Source organism: Coloeus monedula (assembly GCF_965178545.1).
Source record: "Coloeus monedula genome assembly, chromosome: 7".
NCBI lineage: Eukaryota > Metazoa > Chordata > Aves > Passeriformes > Corvidae > Coloeus > Coloeus monedula.
The window spans coordinates 8,487,157-8,511,367 of record NC_138787.1 but is presented as its reverse complement, the minus strand read 5'-3'; the positions used below and the strand labels follow the sequence as shown (position 1 = coordinate 8,511,367).

General features: G+C 39.5%; 1 protein-coding gene across 1 annotated transcript; it reads left to right on the top strand.

Moving 5' to 3' along the window:
* The first annotated feature begins 11,300 nt into the window (after positions 1-11,300).
* Positions 11,301-17,721, top strand: MSTN (myostatin). Its single transcript, XM_082285567.1, has 3 exons — positions 11,301-11,692; positions 13,518-13,891; positions 16,010-17,721. The coding sequence occupies exons 1-3, from the start codon at positions 11,320-11,322 to the stop codon at positions 16,388-16,390; spliced, it is 1,128 nt and encodes a 375-aa protein (XP_082141693.1). The 5' UTR covers positions 11,301-11,319; the 3' UTR covers positions 16,391-17,721.
* Positions 17,722-24,211: the final 6,490 nt, after the last annotated feature.

Genomic DNA, 24,211 nt, shown 5'->3' with positions numbered 1-24,211 from the left:
ATTTCAGTTCTTCAGCCATGTCTCAGACCAACCTTCATCACCAGCTGAGCTGAGGTAGTGCCAGTGTATTTGGGCAAGCTGGTTCCAGCTTCTCATTTTTTCCCTTGCCTTTGCTTCCCTTCTTGGCACTTCTCAGGAATAAAAAATGTGAGGAAAGTGTCTCCCAAGGCAAAGCTGGAAAATGTACTTGTCCTCAGAGGAAATCTGACTTCCCCCCCAGATTAAAGCCTAAATAATACACTCCAAGTTCAATTCACTGCTGGAAGATGCAAAAATATTTGTTTATCATCACCACAACCTGCAGCTGGGAGAAGAGGAACCACCATTCCCATGCTCCATAGCTGTTATTTTACAAACCAGGCAGCTGCAGACCGTGTGTTGGTCTCCTCTAATCCTCCACAAATTCCAGTGATTGGGAATGCTTGTGCTGTGTGTTCTTGTGCTGTCTGCTTTTATGCTGAATGAGAAACTCCATGGGGACCATGCTGTGAGAAAGCCAAAGTGGAAACACCCCCCTTGTACCGTTGGCTGATTTTTCTTATTCTGTACAGAAACAGGAAAAGTTTGGCCAGGGCACCACAACCCTTCTCACGTGAGGCAATCCTTTGGTGCATTTCTGGCAAGGGTGTGGGCTCCCTGACTGCCCTTCCTTCCAGCACAAGCATCCAGCCAGCCATGCTCTGGTCCCAGTGCCTGTTACTTTCCCAAAGAAGGAGGATATGTGATTTATATACTGCAGATGCCAAACACACTCATTTGAGAGGAAAGAGGTGCACAAAGCATGATGGGTGTGTTGTAGGAACTGCATATTAATGCCAGTTCCCAAAGAGCAACTCAACCCCAGTGACTGGCTCTAATGCCCCAGCTCAGGAAGATGGCTGTTTTCAGGAAGCAAAACCCTTTCCAAATGCTGCAAACACTCGGAGCATTCTGGGGCTCTAATCCTTTATAAGCTAACTAAAAAGAGCACATCTCATACCTTGCTATTTGGAGCAATTACTGACAGAGGTGACTTTCTCATGGTCTGCAAACCATGAAAGACACCATTATGCTGAGAAACACTTTTCAATTAGATTCTCTCTGGAAAATAAAAATTAAATTCTGTGCTATGCAATGGTATTTGCTGGTATTATCCTCTGAGTTTGTACTTGCTGCACTGTTCTGTTTTACTCTGGGCTAACACAGTTTAGGGCCATTCAAAAACTTCTTGAAACACAGCATATTAAAATGCAAAAGTAACATCCTTTTGCTTGTAATATGCTTGTTTCAAAATTACTCACAGGAAAAGCTACAAAATTGCCTACCAGCTTTGCTCATTTTGTTACACTTTATTAGGCCTAAATGGCTGCAAGAACAGGAAATTCAGCCCTATGCAGCAGCAGCAATGCTCAAACTGAAAAAAAAAGAAGCTGTTAATCTGAGTTATGATTAATAAATTACTAATTTATATCTATATCAGGTGACACTAAATGTTAGCCCAAAGTGCAAGATGTTAGCATTTTTAAGTTCAGCATTCTTCCTATACGAACAGCAAATACCCATTTCATATCATTCCAGATACATAGTGAAATAAGTAATTCCTTCACATTATTTTGATAAACCTTATTTCTTGTAAGAAACATTGACCATTCGTCAGGTAGCACAATTGTGGCAAGTATTTTGTGCCATTATGGTCCCCCAGATAATGCCTGATTGACTGATGTGAGGGAAGGGCTATACAGAAAGGAAATCTCATTTCTTAAACCAGCCAGTGCAATGAGAAAGCTGTTGAGCAGAAACTGCTCTTTTGCTTGAATGTCTAATTAAACATATCTATATCTATCTATATGGAATTATACGTACACAAACCATATAACTAGAGATTTACCAACACAGTAATTTTTAACACAGTTTAGGATCTAGTGAAGCAATTTCTCTCTACCAAGTTATTACTAGGATATTAAAATTTACCACACTGCTTTCTCAGAGTTACTCATATAAATCATTAGATACATCAATTAAAGTTTAGAATTAGCAAAGCAGACAACTGCACAATTCAATAGTTATTCACTAATTCTCATTTGTTCTAGAGGCTTTGGACAGAATGACAAAATGCTTCCATTTCTTAATGTTGAGCTACTTCAGTAAATTGTAGAAAGTATAATAAAGTAATTTGATGTCGTCAATTTTATTTCCATTTTGCACTGCATTCCTAATTGTACCATCCATCTCTTTTCATTAATATGCTCTGGAAAGCCTCAAAAGTTTGGTCAAGTGCTCACATTTTTAATTGATCATAACCTTGGCTTTTGTACGCAGCAAGCCTTTTTTCTTTTCAAAACTTCAGAAGCAATTGTGAAGTTCCTCAGATTTGTGTACTGGAAAAACCCTGGTGCAAAGTTCACTTGACATAAAAAAAGCTTTGTGCAATTATCACAAAATCAGTAGCAAATAAATAACTCTGTATCTATTAATCTGGGTATCCATGGAATATTTTTCTCTATTAGCTCTTCCAGATCTACTCACTAAAAGCCACTCTACAGCCTTCATTATACTAGGATATCTTAAAAATAATCTCTGAAGAAACAACCACTGTAATACTTCAGACTTAATATGTGATCTCTGTTTTTTAAGCATCCTTTCAATTATTTGCATAGTAAATAGAGAACATGAAATCTTCACATGATTTCCATGAGTGTGGGGCATATATCCATGGATACAGTGATAGTCAGGCTCTTTGCTATGAAGAGTTAATCCTTAAGTAGTTTTAAATTTCTGCAGAATGGTAGAGGGGTTGAAAGTCTGTTACTGATGGTAAAAACCCCCCAAACAGTCAACTCCCTTGTGGCTTATTCTTGTTTATCAACCAGTTGGCTAATGTTGCCAACTAGCAGGCTGCTGGGAGAGAAAAACTTGAAATCCCAAGGATAATAAACAAAAAACAAAACCAAACTTTTAAATTTTTAAAGCATCAGCCTTTAAAATTGTTAGGAATTGGAAGTGTCTCCTAGAGGAACCAGAGGCAATTCCCAAGAGAAAAGGGCAGTAAATCTAATGCTTTAGCCAGTACAGGCAGCTTTCCTTCTGTTGGTGCTCTTATGCGATGCTTCATAATGGAGTTCTTAAATAGGGAACGTCTTTACTACATCAGCAGGGAGTGAACAACAAACAAGGGAAGATATAAAGGAGAGGGAGTTAAAGCTGAGTTTCTTCTTGGATGCCCCAACACTTGTAAACAGTTGGAGTAGTTACATGAAAATCCTCCAAAGGTACCTAATTTACTACAAAACGTAGCATTTATGTTCTTTTCCTCCAAGTGAGAATCAAATACATCAAGCAGTTTTACGCAGCCTCCGATCTGCTCTCTGTCTTCTAAAACCCCAAAGCAGCTTATGTGATTTCCTGTCTCTGCATTATTTTGTACAGCAGTTTTCATAAATACCTGATTCTCCAGGGTCCTACTTTAAAAGAAGCAACTTCCTCAGAAACCACAGCCTTTCATGCCTGCGTTTTCCCATAATACACTTACGACGTTAAATAACTTTGTAAGGTTATATGTTTGTAATATGTCATATTTCTTCATAATCAGCTATTTTCTTAACTTTTTCCATAGGGTTATTAAAAATTTACATTAACATTAATTTTTAATGCCAGGGTTAAATCGGGTAGCCTAGCTCTCAGTAGTAAATTCAACCTTTGGTGATGAATACACCAGATTCAAAGGCGTTCTTGAATGAGTGCAGATCTGAATGTTGCTTTATTTCTTCAAGAATGTTACCGCTGCTTTTCATTCAATCCTAGAGGCACTAGGATTGTGCCTGTCTAAACCTGACCATAGATGAGCACATGACAGAAAGGAAAGAAGTTTAATTTCACCATAATTTCATCTTATTGCTGGCATCAGATGGAATTCAGCTTCCTCAAAGGTCTTTGCTCATGAATCAGCAGGGCTGACTAACAGAGCTTTAAACTAGACTTGATGGGAGAGGGGATAACATCAAGATTGGCCATGACAAGTTGTGGGATGACATGCCAGGGTTAGAGGGATGGGATGCCAGCAAGAGCCCTGAGCTGGTGGCTCCAGGACACAGTGGCTGTGCTGGAGCACACTTCAGGTCTTGCAGAGATGAACCAGGGCACTGTGAGGCAGTCAGAACCAAGATGGAAACACCAGTGAAATACTTCAGAGCGCCCAGCTGAGGTGCCTCTACACCACTGCACACAGCGTGGGCAGCAAACAGGAGGAGCTGGAAGCCACCGTGCTACTAAAAACTGTGACTTACTTGTCTTTCCTCAGGTGGGACAAATGCCAGGACGGGGGTCCGGCTATTGATGGCTACAGGCTGTTCAGAAGGGACAGGTGAGGAAAGAGAGGGCGAGGGTTTGACCTCTACATCAGGAGATGGACAGAGAGTGAAGAGCTGTCTCTAAAGAATAGCCATGAGCAGGTTCAGAGCTTATGGGGAAGAATCAGAGATGAAGTCAAGGAATGTTGTAGATAGTGTCTACTGCAGGTCCCCCAATCAAGGGGAGCCTATTGACAAAGCCTTCTTGGCCCACCTACAGGAGGCATCCCATTCACAGGCTCTTGTCCTGCTGAGGGGCTTCAACCACCCTGACATGCTGGGAAAGCAACACAGTGAGCTGCAGGTGACCCAGAAAACTCCTGGAGTGCAAGGAGGATAACTTCTCTGGCCGGGTAATAGACAGCCCTACCAGGAGGGAGGTGATACTGCACCTGATGGTCACCAGTGCAAGTGAGCAGAAGAGGGAAAAAGCTTTCTTAGGCCTGTATGTTGCTATATTGCTGTGATTTTTCTTATTGCTTATAGACAAGTGGGTGTTACAGGCTGTTCCCATCCAGCCTGTGGATTCAGCAGAGGCAAAAACCACAGAGTGGGACCAAAGCAAAGGAGGCATGCAGGTCATAGAGAGGGCAGCAAAGGGATAGTTTAGGATGACAAGCCAAATCTATTCCACAAATAGCTATCTTCTGAATAAAAAAGCTAATTAATTCAGTCCATAATGGCACTGGGGAAGATTGAACAGAGCCAAATTCACTGCATTTTGCAAAACCACGTTTTCTTGTTCTTTCAGGAGCATGTTAGCTTTTAACGCCTTATGCATTTAAAAAACAAACAAACAAACAAACAAAACAAAAAAAAAGAGGAAAAAAAATAAAAGGAGAAAGAAACAGGAAAAGGGAAAAGAAAAAAAAAAACACTTCAGAGCAGCAGCCCTCGCTTCCCAACAGATGCTGTTCCAGAACAACCCAGCAGAGGACACGCCACTCACACAAAATCACTGACCTCCTGGGGTGAAAATCCCCTTCGAAGAGCTGTGCCTTGGAGAAAATACAACCATTTTTGTAGCTGGTGATGCCGAGAGAAAGTATTTTGGTATTTCAAACACTTTGATTGTGCAAATGCACAAGTGAAACCTCTCCAAGCACGGTAACAACTCTTTAGAGGAATCCAAGGTTTGTCATCAGTGATGCAGCAGCTGATGCAGCTATTTTAAAAGACATTGAAGATGAAAGTCAGGATGAATGTCAGGAATTATAGGTAAAAGTAGAAAAGCTACAACTATAAAGAAAAGAAAGAAAAGACAGCATCCTTTAAGAAGGGCAGAACCCTTAGAATTAAGTTAATGTTTAATAGGGCTCTTTTACAAGATATATGATAAGATACATAGACACCTTAGCAAAGGCTGCAGAATAAAATCCTAAATACAAAAGAACTCAGAAAAACTGGAAGCTTTCACTATAACTGCACCCTTCCTTAAAAGTTTTAAGGAACTTAACATACTTCCCTATCTGTTTCTAGAGTTCATTTCAACTATTGTATCAGGCTAGTTCTGGAGCAATGTGTACTGGAACACGCTGGAGAGGAAAAAGCAACAGGGTATTTTTGGCCCAATTCCAGAGGCACAGTTACGCACAGCAACAAAAAAGCTGCAGGCAGGAGGGAGATGGCCAGGAGCTGAAGATAACCCTACACAACTTCCCCAAAGGCTATGTTCAGCAGCATCTCTTGGGCAAGCTGAGAGGTGCATCATGGGCTGAAATGGCCACAGCAGCCCTTTGCCACCAGTTTTACCTGTTTGCCCCATTTTATCCATTGCACAATTGCATACCATGGCTTGTGAGACACTCCTTCCTACAGCTGCTGAGTGGAGGAAATCATCTTCCAGAGAGAGTGACATTTTGTCCTGCTACTCAAACCACAGACCGAAATACACCTCATGGGAGACCACTGAAAACCCCAAATCGCTGAACATTCTTGGTCTTCATGGGAAAGCCATCTGCCAGCAGGGGTTGAGAAGGAGTTGCAGTATAGCCCATCCAGATGCCAGTGTACCAAGTAATCCATTCCCTGAGCCATGCCTGCTCTTCTCCCATGTGAAACAGGATATCTAGAACTCAGAACTGGTAAAACCAAGATGGACATATTTCTTTCTTGGCAAGCTGAGGGAATTAAATATTCATACCATCAACATATATGAAGTTGACTTCCAGAATGTTTAAAAGGTTATATATGACTACTTTCTTAGGGAAAAAAAAAGTATAGCAAAGGACAAACTCCTTCAAGCCATTTGTTACAGAGCAGGAACTCACACGAGTTACAGCCTTCATATTTTAGTTCATGGTAGTAAGTTTAAAAGTGGCTATGCTTGCCCTACAGTGGATGCATTTACATAATGTAATTGCAATCATGTTTCCACAGGCATTTTGTTACTGCAAGAGTTCTTTCTAGGTGTTTTATAGACATGGCCTTATATCTGCTTTGTGGTTCAAAGTAATGCATTTATCTTGTGATTCCAGTGGCTACGAGAAAGCATCTGGTGAGCTAAGACAGCTGGACTCATAGTTAAGCACTTGAAACACCCTAACTCCACTACATTTAAGTACATGTCTGAATTTTTCTATTCAAATTTCACTGTTCTAAACAAAATAACTTCACAATCATTATTTCCAGCTTATAGCAGCAAAGAAAGAGATTAGTCTAGTCCAAAAAGACTTAAAATTGAGTTTTCTATCCATTTCATTTTGCTATTCTGGAATTTAGGCTTTGTGCTGACAAAAGTGAGAGAAAAGCTTATTCAATTAGTATCTTCCACAGCAGCTCAGGAGGAATGTTATCTCTTCCTTATAAGCAAACCAGGGAGCGAAGCCAACTGGTTCAGAGGTAGGACTTGACATCAATGTAAAGAGCAATCACAGATTTACAGTGCATTTTGCAACACCTGCTTTGTTTCTTCAAGTTCTACCTTCTGAGGTGAATCAATTATGAGAACTATTTCATTTAACTTAAACAAGAGATTAAAGAAAAGTGAATTTCTGGTCCTGCAGGCTGTAAAGAAGTGTTTGAAAATGCAGCCTACAGCAGGATGAAGTCGTCCAGTTGCTGCAGGGTTATAACCCATGTCCCTTTCCTCCCCTGCCAGGAAAGCAGCTCCTTCATACTCCTGTAAGTCTCCTTTTTCTCAGAAACGTCCTGGTTCCCTTCCATGTCCACTTGGTCCTCCCCCAAAACAAGCTGAGATCCCATCCTGCTGTCCCTGTGCACACTGTGTGCATTGCTGGCCGGGCAGGGGTGACAGGCTGGGGATGGTCCAGGGCGAGTGGCGTGCTGAGCACTGCCGAGGGAGCACGAGCTCACTGGCTAAAGAGCCTGCCAAAAAGGATGGGTAATGCTTGGGCTCTGCTCACCTTCTCCTCAGGGAGGGCATTAGTAATCTCCTTTTCCTCTGCACAGTCACTGTTTTTCCATAGAACTTGCAGTTACAGCATGTCTTTGAAAACTCTATATCAATCAAGTTTGTAGGGGGTGGGTTTCGTTTCTTTTTCCTTTTTTTTTTTTTTAATTTTTCAAAAAAAATTTTTAAGGTTTTTCCAAGAGCTCATGGTGGAAGGGGGAAAGTAGAGGAGAAGTTGCCAGGTAGACAGATGTATGCCTTTTTCCTTTAAAAAGGAACATTCTTGCAGTGCTTGATTTTGGGGGCCTGAGCCATGATCTCCACATAGTCAGGATTGGGAATACTATTCACTATTGGCAGGCACAACGGGTAGAATGACACAAATCCCAAAGATACTATTAAAATGCCATAACATTCAGTAAGATGTGCATTTCATTTTTAACTCTTCTTTAGTTTTGATAGTGATAATGTGTTAGGGTTTTGTTGTTGTGGTGGTTTTTTAAAGTATTTTTTGCCTAATAAATTTTAGAACAACTTTTACCTGGTCTCTTTATCACTTATTTTTCTCCCCTCTATCACCTTCTTCTATAGTCATCACTTTCCAAAAACACAACAATGCCAGTCAGACAGAAAAAACACATATTCTATTATTATTACCAAAGAAATTAGATTCTTCAAGAGCTCCTGATCAAGTGCAACTCATTGTGCTCTTTCCTAAATTCTTGCAATTTCAGAGAAAAAAGAATAAGCCAGAAACCAGAAAAAGATGAAAAGTATTCTACTAACAGTCCAGAGTTATTCAGAGTACATATGAAATGCATTTTATGAGGGAAATGGAAAAATATTGCTGTTATGCAGCTGCTGGTGAATTCTGGGGTGCTTTTGTCACCCTCAGACAGCAGTGCCTGTGCCACCACTCCAGCTGCTATTGCTGCCTCCTGAACAGCTGTGCTCAGCAGGGTCTGTTTGCCACCATGCGTCACCTGAGAGCAAGCTGAGCTCTTCCTCAGAGCTCACTGGGGTGTCAGGCTTACAGGAGAGGGCCTTGGTCCTGCAGCCATAAATAAGTGCTGCACAGAAGGGAGCAAAGGGACTCTAGTTTGCAGATTAATGGAATCTCTGCAGAAGCCTGGGAAAAGAATCTTGAAGCTCTGCACATTCATGCTGGCCAGCCAGAGCAGGAAGGCTTGCAGGAGAAGGAGCAGGCCAGGTACCAGTGTGGCTGCAGAGCACAGCCCAAGAGGAGGCACAGTGCTGAGGCATTGCTGAGCACCTCTCTTGCCCCTCTCCCTCATGAGTGGTTTTTAGACATGGTCTGCCACAACACTGAATTACTTTCATATCAATGACTGCATCATTATTTCCATCTATTTATTGATGAACCATTATCTTAAACTGTTTCTGCTGTGAAACCTGGTACCTGTCAAAGTTTCCACTTGGACCAGATTTCTTTTTACAGCCATCTGGTTAAGTCATTCTAGTTTAAAATAAAGAAATAATTAAAAATGATTTTATGATGGCATTTGCTGTCATAATAGTAAACAAACTCCAACTTAAATCCCCCCAAAAATTCACCAACAGGTCAGTGCTTTTCAGAAAGATTCTTACTGTGAATCATCCTATGCATCTTCCATAAGAACACATTTCTAGCACTTAAAATGTACTAAGAGTCTGTTTTAAAGGTGTTATAGGCATGGCAGGCAGTCTGCACTGCAAACTCCTGACTTCTAGTTCCAGTGAACCACAGCCCATTTATGTTACCACATGTTGAGAGTAGCTGCATCGGTCTCTGTGTAAAACTCAGATGCTCAAGAGCTAAGGCAGCAAACTGCTCGCTTTGAACATGGGTTTTTGGCTAAAATCAGAATATCAGGGTCTGACCCTAAGGCTGTATGCCTGGAATGTGTGAGCATGATACATCTATCACTTGCATCAACTTTACATCAGGGCAGGATGACCAATTTCAATTGAATACTTGTGATTTATATCACTGGTAATGAGCTGAATATTAGGCTCAGTTCTGTGGTATACAGTGAATTTGCATGCCCTGGGGAGGTGATACCAAAAAAATATGAATGACAGAAAAAAATTTTTTTTGAGAGTTCTGTCCACATCTTTACCTATACCAATGTTTTTCTTACATGAACGCATGCAAAAAACCTTTTCTGACATATTTTTAGGTGTACTCAGAATGGGAAAAGAAAAGAAACCATGAGAAACTGAAAATTCAGTCCTGACTTAGGCAAACTTTGGCATATTGCATGAAATTCCAGGATTTCCCTTTGCTGTAATACACAGATTCCAAATATACAAATATATACAACAGATACCAATTCCAGGGTTTCTGTTTGCTGTGACATGCAGTCTGTGCTGAGCAGTAACCCCCTCCACACTGTGAGTTCCATAATTATTGCTAACAGCACACCAAAGGCTGACTACATTTGATTTTAAGATCCAATATAAGATTTTATAAGCCATAACCTATACAATTACACATAGATGTATCTTCTCTTATGCCGAAAGAATATTAAAACTGTATTTTTAATATATAAGACATAAGAGAATTTCTAAGTATTTGCATAGAAAGTAAAAAAAGCACAGAGATACCACTTAAGTTGACATAATACAGAGACATTTTGAAGAGAAATAAAAGGTTACATGGAAACAGAAGACAAATACACAGTAGCGATTCAAATATTTTAAGGCTTTTAACGTTTTCACTAATAATGAAAATAGCAAGTTGAACTATTCCTGTGTAATATTAAAGTGAGTAGCTAAAGATACTCCTTAAAATACCTTTGTTACTAAAGATACTTAATTTACTGCCCAGGATTCTGGTGACAGCATGAAGAGGGGACAGACTCACGTTTCATAACTGGCTGTTAATTCAGTAAAGGATTATTTCTGTGGATTTTAATGTATGTTAAAGGGGCAAACAAATAAGAGAGGCATTTGCATAGTGTCAGATATGCACAAAATCTCCAATACTGCTTTAGCTAATGTCTAGGAAAACCCAGTAAGGTTTTCTGAAATAGGAACTGCTGAATATTTATTAGTTGTTAAACAACATAAATTAGTACTCTTTGCAATCCATTTCTAAAGTATTATTTTCCTGCCTGCTAACAGTAACCCCTTGGGATTTTCTTTTAAACAGAACAAACTTTCAAGTCAGAAAGATTGGTAGAAGCCTAAAGCAAGTTTAGAGCAAGGTCTCTCTTGATTCATAGTACAAGTACACAGTTGGTATAATATTTAAGAATGACAGTGCTGTCTTTCAGTACTGCTGCCCACAATACTTGGAAATATATCCTTTCAGAATGTGAAGGCATATCCTCTGCGAAGTATCCAGATAAATCAGTTCACCCTTGGCTGTAACTAAATGCTGTCTAGTGACTTGTGATCGACAGGGCTTTACCCTCTGACAGCCAGATTCATTGTTGGGACAGCAACCAATCGTCGGGTTTGACGACATGAGCCTAATCAAAGTTGGAGTATAAAAAGCCCCCTTGGAATATATAAGGTACACCAGTGTGGCAAGCTGTCTCTCAGATTGCATTTGCTTTCACGGATCTGTTTAGGACTGAAAGGGAAAGGGGGAGGGGGAAAAAAAGAAGGCAAAAGTGCTGCACTGAATGTGAGATCATGCAAAAGCTAGTGCTCTATGCTTATATTTACCTGTTCATGCTGATTTCAGTTGATCTGGTGGCTCTAGATGACAGTAGTCAGCCCACAGAGAACGCTGAAAAGGACGGACTGTGCAATGCTTGTACGTGGAGACAGAATACAAAATCTTCCAGAATAGAAGCCATAAAAATTCAAATCCTCAGCAAACTGCGTCTGGAACAAGCTCCTAACATTAGCAGGGATGTTATTAAACAACTTTTACCCAAGGCTCCTCCACTGCAGGAACTGATTGATCAGTATGATGTCCAGAGAGATGACAGTAGCGATGGCTCTTTGGAAGATGATGACTATCATGCCACCACCGAAACGATTATCACAATGCCTACAGAGTGTAAGTAACCCTGCTTCTTTCGCCTCCCACTGCCCCTCCGAGAGAGTTGTCTCTCTGCTGTAGAGCCACACAACTCCTCCTCAGGCTCTCCCAACAGGCTGCTGACTGAAGTCTGCTGGAGGGAGGGAGGAGAGCATTATTACTAAAGAATTTGAGCCAGGTTCAGATGACCGTGTGGCAATCCTTTGTTTTACTGTTTGGTTTTCGGCTCCTTATAATGTGTGTGCCCTGTAGCACTTAGGATTTGCCCACTGCCTTAGAAAGCAAAGGGAGATCTGCAGTTTAGTCAACTTCATTATCTGCAGCACTCAGGGCATTTCCTCTCACAAATATAAAGTACAAGTGCAGATAACGAGAGAACTATATTTTTGTGAGGGAGGTTTCACTGGCCAGTATTTTTAGAAGCAATAGAAATCAACAGAAATGCAGCTTAGAGCACTATACCTACCTAACTGCAACATGCTATAGCAAGTGCAAGTAGAGAGTTAAATTCTTGCTTCTTTGCTGATCCCATAAACTAGCACCACCCACCTCGGAGTTAAAACTATATATTTAAAGCAAATATGTGTGTAACAGACTTAAATGTAAAAATGTCCGTGCTATAGCAATCAGCTCACGTAGTCATGCCAAGGAAGAATGAAGGCATTTACTGAATGAGCAGATTCTGAGTTATCTTCCGAGAGCTAAACATCTGCTATGGATCCTATCAAGTATCTTTTGCACAGCTAATACTGTAGTATCTTATGTTCTTCATCAGCTAAGGTATTTGACTATGGCAGCTGTTTTTTTAAATAACACTTATGAATATGATGTCAAAAAGGAAAAAGATGACAGGACATATAAGACATGTTAGCAGTTAGAGATATCATTATGATATGCAGACTAGAATAATATCAGCTGCTCTCACCAGCTAAAAATGAACCCACAAATGAAAAAGTAAATTCTTCAGTGAAATTTTTCAACTTAGTAATTATTAAGATGGGCACTTAATAGCATTATTTTACTGCAGCCTTATCACAAAGCTGAGGTCTGCCTGCACTTTTATTCCAGCCTATTATGTATAAGGCTTTATAACTATTTTTAATCGAACTGCTTCATAGTTACAGTGACTGAAGAAAAGTTGTTGTGTTTCATTGCTGAGTTCATTTCCTACATCTTATAAAAAGCCCTTGAGCTATTTTAAATACACTAAAGAGACAGGTATCTTAAGTGACGAGATTTATGAATGTTAAAGCCCTGCACCATTTAGGATTAGTACTACCCATTTTATCCTGGCATGGAAAGATATTGCCATGACTAGGTATGACAGCTGCATCATAGGCTACAGGAAGAAGGAACGCAGCACTGCACGTGACTTTCCTCTAATATAATTCAAATGAAAACAAAATGATCCTTATATTAATCCTCTCAATTATTTTCTTCCACTGAGAAAAGAAATGTAAATGTTCATGCAGTTTGCCCAGGGCTGTATGGTCTGCAGCATGCTGAGGCTTTGGAGTAAATTAGAAATAGCTGGATCACCACACACGTGTCGAGTCAGCTTATGCAGAGTTGCTATTCTGCATGCTTTATGAAGGTCCTCAGGAGGTGACCAGCAGAAATGAATTGGTAGTAGGTGATAGAATAATAATTTTGTTGACATCCATTAATGTTGCTGTAGAGTGTAAACCATAGAAAATCAATTAAGTTAAATCCCCTTTATTACTGGTACTCTTTATAACATACTGTAGTATTTCCTATGCAGTCTGAAAAAAAATAGTCAGGTTTATATATGCTTTTTTTCTTGTTCTCTGTTCAGTAATCTGTTCTTTCCATTCATTTATAGCTGATTTACTTGTACAAATGGAGGGAAAACCAAAATGTTGCTTCTTTAAGTTTAGCTCTAAAATACAATATAACAAAGTAGTAAAGGCCCAATTGTGGATATACTTGAGGCAAGTCCAAAAACCTACAACGGTGTTTGTGCAGATCCTGAGACTTATTAAACCCATGAAAGATGGTACAAGATATACTGGAATTCGATCTTTGAAACTTGACATGAACCCAGGCACCGGTATTTGGCAGAGTATTGATGTGAAGACAGTGTTGCAAAATTGGCTCAAACAGCCTGAATCCAATTTAGGCATCGAAATAAAAGCTTTTGATGAGAACGGACGGAATCTTGCTGTAACTTTTCCAGGACCGGGGGAAGATGGATTGGTAAGTCTATTTAGAAAAATCCCATTTCACTGAAAAGCATTTAAGCTCTGTTTTAAGGTTAAAATGGATGCATTGTTTAGGGAATGGAAGATAAAAGTTCTGTATGTCCAATTCTTTCATTCTTTACTCTCTGATCATGCCAAAAATCAATAGCATTCCTCTGCCTGTTTCCCTATTTAAAAAATTGAGAGAAATTGTAGTATTTCAGAGAGACATTTCGAGGCATTAACTAGAAAAGATTTTGGCAATTACTGATGGATGATACTATCAAAGTAACATTGTTTTCAATTTTGAGAGCAAACACTGCTCAATAAGGAGCTATTTCACATAAAGCTAAAAGAACAGTCTTTAGATTGTTTGATTGGTAGGAAAGATGCCTCCAATATTGCTGAGAAGGCAAGGGAGTTCCTACATACTCTCTATGCACATATTTTCTATTAAACAACAAGAATTGTCTCTTTATGAAGGTGAGAACAGATCTTCTCCATAATGTTAAGTTCTTTATATTCCAATACTTAATAGAGTGCGTCATTCTAGAAACATCTGAATAAAGAAATTCTGCTTGATACAATAATTGAGTCATAATGATAAGAAAGAGCATAAAGTAACTATCTGGTTTGTTTTTATAAGAATAGATGAACAAATTAAACCTGAAGTGTACCCACAAGTACACTTGAAGTAAACCTGAGGTGAAACTACAGTATTTCCCTTGCTATTTGTTTCTGCAAATCACTAATCATCTACAACCTATAAAAATTTCTGAACTTATCACAATGAAGTGATCCCTCCTTTTGAATACAGTATGAAGAATATTATTCTACTTTTATGTAGTAGATGAATCTGTTGATCACAGGAATATAGAAATATTTAGGTTGGAAAAGACCTTTAAGATCATTGTGTTCAACCATATTTATGCAACATTTAACTTCACAGCAGCATAATATAATTAAAAAGAGCTTAAAAGAAAACTCTGTGATACCTTAATTGTACATCCAATATCAATACGGATCTCCTGTATTTGAAACAGGCCAGCTGGATATCATGATCAGGAATGTCTTCACCACCTCTATCCACTCAGATGATTATACATATGGATAACCCATGGCTATCACCATCTATAAATTAACATTTCAGTGGCAGAGCAGGGTTAGAGGCACAGCTGATAACGGAAGAGGAAATCTCTCCTCTCTTGCCTCCAGCTCCTCTCCAGCAGCTCCCAGTACAGGGGTGCTCCTCTCACCAAACTCCTCCCCATATAACTTACCTTTGGGAAGAGCACTTCCAGCAGCTCCACAGCTCGCAGCCAAGGAGGCGGGTATCGGGGGAGAGGGAAACCTGTGTAACAAAGTTAGCTGGGCTGTTACTCATTCCAGAGGAATGGTCTTTGTGGAATGGCCCCATCAATGCCAAACCAGCACAAGGGGCAGAAATCAGTGTGTGAAAGGGAGCAGCTTCGGGAACTTTTTCAAACTCATGATCATGATGGTTGCAATTCCCTTCTAGTCTCAGTTGGTGACTGTGGAAACACAACCTTGGTAGGAGGCATGTGGCTGGAAATCTGCCAGAAGTACATTCCTGGCCACAGGACTCTTCCAGGAGTCAAAATATTTAGCTGCCCCTCCAATTTCATTCAGTCATAGAGTCATTCAAGCATGGCAGCAATAGAGGAGCAACTTTTGTCCTCCTTGGTCTGGACAAAAAACCTTCCTTGATATCCAGAAAGCCTGAACTCAATATGCTTTTAATGGAGGAAATTTCAGAAGGACTCACAAAAGCTATTATTATGGAGTCTAAAACAAACAAACAAAACTCACACCAAAAGTAAAAATCCAGCATCCTCCAAATTTCTGAAATGTTCTTAGAGCAGTTAAATGATTCTAGCACTGAGATAGTGGGGATTTCAGGGACAAATACTCAGGGTCTTAAAGCTCTGTATAGACAAATAGCAGGGAAATACAGAGATAACTACAACAGAATTGTAGGAGGTAAAATTCTGTTTTTAAACTTCATTTCAGAATATTAATTTGATACATCTACATCTGAAATATTATTTGCATGTTTTTAGTGAACTTGGGCTTACCCCAGAAATGATTCCAGTTCCTTCTCCTCTTCTCACAGAACCCATTTTTAGAGGTCAGAGTTACAGACACCCCAAAACGGTCCCGCAGAGATTTTGGTCTCGACTGCGACGAGCACTCGACAGAATCCCGATGTTGTCGCTACCCGCTGACGGTGGATTTCGAAGCTTTCGGATGGGATTGGATTATCGCTCCTAAAAGATACAAAGCGAATTATTGCTCCGGAGAATGTGAATTTGTGTTTTTACAAAAATACCCGCACACCCACCTCGTGCACCAAGCAAACCCCAGAGGCTCGGCAGGCCCTTGCTGCACACCCACCAAGATGTCCCCCATAAATATGCTGTATTTCAATGGGAAGGAACAAATCATCTACGGCAAGATACCAGCCATGGTTGTAGATCGCTGCGGGTGCTCATGAGATCCCCGTCAGATCCACTGCTTCACAAATCATGGAAGCTACCGCAAAAAGAAAAAAAAGAGAAAAAAAAAGAAAAAAAAGGAAAAAGTTATACCCCCTCACCAGTCTTTCAAACTGTGAAGTTACGTACACAAGGCATTGCCGACCTCCTGTGTGCTACCGTACAGATTTAGTGCAGCACCAGCTACAGAACGTGAACTAAAGGACAATGTAATTACCTGACGGCTGCTTGTGAGCCAGCAAAAGAGAAAAGCTACAATCAAATCACCGGATTTAATCCATGAAGTTCTTGCATTATGAGGGAATCAATATTCAGTCATTCAGATGCGAATTTATATGCAGGTTTCAGTACATGTTGGTAATCAAAAGCAAACTCCTTCTCACCTGAGGACAGAAGGAGTAGGCTTTTAGGTTCCTTTCTTCACAGCTTCACTTAATATCATAGTTACAGGAACATATATACTGGTAACATATACGCCACTACACAATACCACCAGAATCATCCTTAAACACTTGAATATATAGTGCAGACTTGTGAAATGTATCAGAAGAAATTCCACATAAACGGACAAATCCTGAAATTAGGGATGGCATAGTGTATTTAGCGTGTTTCCATTCCTTTTTCTCATTAGTATCTTAGTAATCAATGGCAATGGTGCTACGTAAGCAGGCTGAGTAAATAGAAAGATAGTTATGTAAGTGAAAGAATTTAGGCTTAATAATGAATTTGCCCTATCCTCAGGTACACTATTCAACATTCGCAAGAAATTGATATTTTTTAAATGAAAAGGAATAGTTTTCTAGACATAGAAAAACAGAAGGCAGCAGAGAAGTCCAACATTCAAATTGCAATCCTACATTTTAACCTGCCTTTGCAACATTACCATTTGCACTATGGTAAACCAATGCAAATAGTTGGTTGCTACAGATATTGTTTAAAAACCACTTTGATATAACTGACTTGTGTAATATGTATTCATCAATATTTTGTAAATAAATGTTTATTTTTTAATCACTGTTGGTATATGTTCATCACAAGAAAAGAATAACTCTAACCTGTACTTTAGTTTAATAAACAAACCCCAATATTCTCTTCATAATATAATTTTATGGATTTTAACACAAATAATATGTAGGAACAATGCAACAAAGTAAACCATATGTTGAGAATTATTCTACATTTTATATGTTTTTTACATTGGTATGAGCCATCTAGGACAAATGATGGCTGTTGACATGTTTATAAGGTTCTTTGGTTTACTCTTTTTATGGTCATTTTGATCCACAACTGAATTTCCATATTTTGAATGTTATGTTCATAAATAATGATGATACCACAAAAGATTGCTATTAAATGCATTTTATTATATTTAAAAGTTTGCAGCAAAGTATTTTCTGTATTTGAGTAAACATAATACATGGATTTCCACACAAATTCTGTACATTTTCCTTATAGTAAAAAATTGTTAATTGAAATTAAAAAGATCTATTTACTATAAAGTCCATTTTATTTCACATGTGAAATAGAACTGATAAACCAGGTGTTTGTTAAGACAACACAATCACTGTTAAAACACCTTCATGTTAGTATGATGCACGTTTTTGTTATATTCTGGAATTCAGCTTTGAACTTTCCTTTGTGTAAAACCACCCTAAAATTGCAAAACTGCTTGATTTTCTTTCCCTTCCCCTTTTATATATTTTCTGCCTTGGTGGTAAATATTTTGTATTGAGTTTTTTTACTTTTTTAAAATTTGTATGTAAGGACATTAAAACTTAAAAGTTTGAGCAATGAGGTTTGAAACTTAAAAGCAAACAGATTTTCTGCAATTTCTTTTGAATGATAAGAAGTTCTGCTAAAGCTGTGTCCAAGCATCAAGCAGATGTTCAGCTTCTCCTGATGCAGTTCACCAGAGCAGATCCCTGGGGCCCTTAAATACACTTTCAATTTAGTTTCCCACAAAACACCATCAGACTAAATAAAAATCTAAAAACTTTTGGAATACAGACTCTTGGTGAAGCCACAAGAATTAAAAGTACAACAAAATTCCCCTCCTAACCAAAGTTACAGAATTAAGGGAGAAATCCTCTGTTTGTTGAAGTCAGAGGCAAAACTTTCACTGGCTTTAAGGGAGACCAACGTTTTGCCCTTTGACTTTTAATTCATGACATTCAGGCACCAAGTAGTGCCATCCTGCTCATGTGAACTATCAATAGCATCTCCTTGCGTGAGGCTTTTAAACCATTCAGAGACTTCAAATTAACTTCCATATACCCTGTAGCTAAACATTCACTGCTTTAATTGGGCCAGTTCATATAGCAACAGCTGCAGAGATGCAGCAGCGTGGATTCTGCAGTTGACAGGGAAAAAAATATATTCCCAGTCTGCACCAAAGTGCAGTTACAACACCTGCAGGATTATTTTTACTCATGATGCGTAAAGTAAAGCTAATGCAAATTCATTTACCCCCATACAAGTGACATCATTGGCTGCCTGGTAATAACTGCACCCTGCACAAAGGCAGCGTACAAGTGATGGGATTTTTTGTTCCTGGAATCAATGGAAACAAAATTAAACGAAGAACATAAGTAATATGAATTCCAAAGAGCATCTACTCCAACCAGCATTCCATCTTGACACTCAGACAAATTTTATTCCACGTAAATTTTATGCAGTATGCGTCTTTTATATTCTGCCAAACTTGAAACTATCATAGAGCAGTTCTGGTTCCCATGATTTAATATTGGCCTTACAGATAAGGGGCTACTCACAGAGAATGCTCTGGGCTTTGATCTTGCTGATTTCAGCTGCTGAATAGTTCATAATTAATGTGTTTATTGACAATCACTTTAAGATGTCGATGATTCCTTCTGTTCTTACCGTTACATCCTCATATTTCCAAGGCTCAGGTCTGAGAGACTTCAGCAGCATCTGTGAATCCTTTGTATGGCTCTCAAACCTCACTGTTAAGCTGTGTATCCAGAATAATGAAAATAGCCAGTGAGGGATGATGTGTGAGAAACAAACAGCAACATTTCCTTGTCTGGCATCCTACAAATCCCAACAGGAATGAACCAGGTAGAACCCAGCTTTCCAAGGCAGTGTTCAAGTGCCCCAAGATGCACATGCACATCCACAACAGGGCAGTCCCTCAACTCTATATTGCTTCAGCTCTTCCCCTTGGCTCTACTGCCCAGCTCTTCCCCTCCCAAAATGAGCCCGTCCTTTTCCAGTGCAGTTCTACCCCTATTTCTTACCCAGCTCCAGTTACACTGTAACTCAAGTAGCATTTCCCCTCCCATTTTTCACAGCATCTCCCATCCCATCCCATCCCATCCCATCCCATCCCATCCCATCCCATCCCATCCCATCCCATCCCATCCCACTCCAGCCAATGTCCATCCCCAGCACACCCCACACTCTTGCCCCACAGCCCCCTTTGCAGGGGAACAGCCCCCCTGCAGTACTGCCCTCCTTTCCCTTCACCAGATCCAGTGCATCCTGCATCTGCTGGAAGCTGCAGTTAGGGGAGAAACCTTCCAATATGCTCAACAGAGCCCGTGGGGAATTTAACAGCTGAACACAGAAGTCATCACCACTAAGCACAGATGCACTGCAATTTTCCACAGATGTACTGTTTTGTTAAATATGAGCAGATTTCAAAGGAAGAACTAAAGGCCAAATCCATTCACAGCTTTAGGTAGCTTTTCCTCAATTCTGTGGAGTCTAGGTTTGGGGTTTGTGGTTGTTCATTGGGGGTTTGGGGTTTTTTGAAGGTTTTTTTTGGGTGGTTTCTTTTTTAATCAGAAGGATTATTGAATTGACTCATTCTTGGATGCGAATGACCTATTTTGGCTAAACGACTCAAAAAATAAATCTGCTTGAGATTAGGTTTGGACAGCTCAGTCCAGGCAGACAGATTTTGTTAAAGCTACAGTAAAACAAAGCAGGTTATTATAATCTGAAGCACTGGATGGACAAACTTAACAACCATATTATCCCACCTCAACTTATAAATTTAGTACATTTCAACAAAAAAATAAAGTTAGGAAACAGTACATAATGGAATGCACTAGCCAGAAGCTTTGCAAGCAACACAGTGCCTATGTAACTCAGCAAAATTGTCAGTAAGAACCTTAGTGGTGTGTTTTAACTGACTCAAGTTAGCTATGTGCTTCCACTTTAGCTTCCTCCCAACAATGTTAACTGCAGCAAGTAGATACCTATATATCGATTTAACACCAGCAAAGAAACTACTAATGCAACTGCATCTGCTTTTCTGTCAAGTCTTCCCCTGCAAGAAGTAAGACTGTAACTCTGGCTTGCAATGCAAGTGTAACATGTTTGAAGCCATAAAAATAAGATGTAAACAAACTCTGGAAACACTAAAGCTCCAATTCTCCTATTTAGTTTATAAAAGCCCTGACAAAATCCAAAGGAAAAAGTTAGGGCTACAGGCCAACTTCTGAATTTGAATAGGCAAAAAGTACAGCTCTGTTCACTCTTGGCTGCTTCTAAATAATCTCAAAATAAGTGATAGTGCTAACATCTGTTGTAGCAATCTTGCAAAACAAAAAGAAATAGAGAAGTGCAAACGTACAGTTCATTCAACAGTGAACTACTCCAATTAATTACTAGGTGTACTGATAAATTAAGCAGAATTATTCTCTTTGGTGGCTAAACAGGGTGAATTGGAGGGATGAAGAACTATTACAGTGAGTATGAAATGAAAAAACAAAACCTGTTTTTATTGCTCCAGAATATAGAGGAGAACAAGTTGTGAAGCCCTCTGTAGATGAGGTGTCAAGATCAGCAACAAGCTTTACAGAATTTTGGGTGTAAGTGTGGCTGATTTTCACCAGCCTTAGCCACTAAGGCCTTCTGAGGCTACAGGAAAGACTATTCCTTTTCTTTAGAAGTGGACATAACTCTCACACTACACATGCTTTCAAAACAGTACTTTCAGAAAATATAAAATACCATAGTGTCCACAAGTCAACTTGTGATCTTGAACTTGCGTTCTTAATGTAGACACTGTCTGTGCTCTAAATCTAATTATGAATCAAAAGCAATCAGTGGTCCTAAAAGCTATCGCAATTTCTCCCTATAGAAATGCCTTTTACCTACAAGTCAATAACCGAGTAAAATTTCAAACCCGTAGATTTTCCATTATATTTATCATACTCCCTCTGTACAAGTAAAGCAATTCCCTCTTCAAGAGCTGAAAATATTCAGCTTGAATGAATCCTACCTGTGGAAAGGCAGGGGAACAAGCCCTGGCTCAGTAGTGTCTTTCCTGTTACTCCTGATGAGGCCTACAAGGTCTTGGGTGAGATCTGGTTAGGATCTCCAGTTAGGAAAGAATAAAACATGCTTGGTTTTGGCATTATGCTCCATGTTTCAGCAGTAAAATTACCAGGAGTGCTTAAAGGTTATGATGGTATGGGAAGAATACCAAGGAAAGCATTATGAAGGCATTACTTGGTAGACACCTTCCACTAAATTTTAAAAAAGGCAGTTTGGGAGACAGCTGCAACACAAACAGGACAATATCCTGAAATCATGTAAGGTGTAACATTCATTGTAAAGCAGTCGTGTGCTAACAATGGTCTGCTTCTATGCATTTCAAGGAGCTGAGTACAATATAAAAAGTGAAATTTAAAGCAGTTAAATAATTTGAGGGATGTAACCAAGGCAGCAAGAAAGATTTTCTCTTCCCAAATCCAGGATGATACTGAAGGCATTTGCTAAACTTTTACTTCTTCTACCTTAAGAATGCTTGAACTGGAAATGTCTGCTCTTTGCCAAAATTAAAAGATGCTTTACAGCAAATCTAACTTAAGTGTAATCTGTTGCATCATAATTTGAGTATGTAGCAATCCAAAATATAATTACTCATAACTTGGCTAGTAGCTTGCAGTTAAGGTTCATGATTCATGCACTCTTTCTGCAGAAATCCTTACTAGTTTTTTACCTAGGAGAGAAGCAATTATCTTCCCAACAAGCAGTGGTATTAGCGAGTTAGAGCACTATTTCAGGGCACTTTGTGGCACCCAATTAGGCACTCTTAAGCATCATACACAAAAGCACAGAGAGCAAAGATTTTCTTTACGCTTTACCATCTGTGCATTTGAAGAGGAGGTTTATTCTGATTTCAGTCAACAGCAATCTTCTTTCCTACTGACGTTTACATCATCATGTTTTCCCGTTGTTATTCCTCAAGTCCGGCAATGCTGACATACGAAGCAGCAAGCTGAACACCTGGCTGTCACGCATTATGGCATCAGGTTGCAGCTTCGCCTCTCGCGCAGCGCCAGGTGGTCGGAGGAGTGGGAGGCACGTCAAACACATGCCTTCGGGCTGAGCTCAGCTGCCTACTGTATGCTGCTGTCATGTGGGAAAGCTCAGCCTAGGTGCTAGTCCAGGGGAAAATGCCCATTGCTTCGCTGCTCTAGGTGACACCTAACCACAATCTGCTGCTGGCTGGCCAGAGCTTTCTGCTCATTTGTGTTGCTCACCCACTGCAGGGTGGGACAACAAATCTCACAGGATTCCAGTCATGATCCCTGTGTGCTCCGAGGTACCAAAGAACATGGGTTATTCCAACTAACAGCAGCATAACTTCCTCATAATTGAGTCTTTTCCTTCTAGAGAAGAGTGTTCTAAGAACACCCTAAAACTGGGCTTTTCCCCAATGCAGAAGTGTTCCTCTCATCATATCACAGCATGCAGCCACAGCATCAGAATTTTATACTCTGACCTGCAGTCAGATCTCAGAGATCTGAGTCCTCACACCACCGTGTATCAACAGTCACCAACCAACTTGATAAATCAAATGAATAATATTTATTTAACCTGTTTTTTGCTACCATGGCACATCCCATTCACAGTTAAACCATTTACCTAAGGAAATAGAAAAGGCAGCTACCCTAAATATTCTCTTCTGAGGTCATTGTGTTGTCTCTGAAATAGTCTCAGCGTACTTGACTTACCTTTTTTTTTTTTTTTTTGCTTTTATGCATAGCTTGTAACTTATTTATCAATAAATTTTTTGTATTGATGTATTTTCAGTTCTCCAATACCTTAGTAAAGCTGGGAATACTATTAAAGCATCTTCACAGAACTCTCCTTTGGTTTCTAAGAGCATCTTACTCTTCTTGTTCCCAAACAACTGTCTCAACTTTTCTTTTCAACAAACACAGACCTAAACACAAGCTTTAGAGTCTGAAGCTGACTATCAGCCTAGGGATTAATTTACTGATTTATATTTTAAAATTGCAGTCTTAGGAACATTTTAAAAAATTAGAAAGGGTATTTTTCAATAAAAGCACTTTTTCATCTTAACCATAATTTTTAGCAAGGTATTGCTCTGGAGACGGATCCTACATCAAGTGCTGCTTTTTGCCACAACCTTCTTTTCACCACAGTGACACCCCTAATGCTTTACTTTTACCAGTGTACTTGTGTGAAGACTACTGGCCTTTACAAAATGCTTCAGAAATCTGTAGCTGTCCTTGATTGCCCACTTCTTTACATCACCCACTGCACTTGTACAAGACCTCATCTGAACAGAGTTGTGGTAATTGCTACTACCACGTGAACACATACAACAGTCCTCATGGATAAAACAACTCATGTCTATGGGAGGCACAGTGCAATGTTCAGCACCCATTGTTTGGGTTACATACAGCTAAACTTCAGGTCTTTCATTGAAAAACAACTGAAAATTGGTTCCACAAATTTCTCTTGCTATGATTAAGAAGGAGCTTAGTTACAACAAAATGCAATTACTCAGTTTTGGCCACGCAGCCTTCATGAGG

Excerpts from the sequence above, each read along its gene's own strand:
- MSTN (XM_082285567.1), top strand. The coding sequence starts at position 11,320 with ATGCAAAAGCTAGTGCTCTATGCTTATATTTACCTGTTCATGCTGATT. Across the intron at positions 11,693-13,517 it reads TATCACAATGCCTACAGAGT|CTGATTTACTTGTACAAATG; the intron begins GTAAGTAACCCT and ends ATTCATTTATAG. Across the intron at positions 13,892-16,009 it reads GACCGGGGGAAGATGGATTG|AACCCATTTTTAGAGGTCAG; the intron begins GTAAGTCTATTT and ends CTCTTCTCACAG.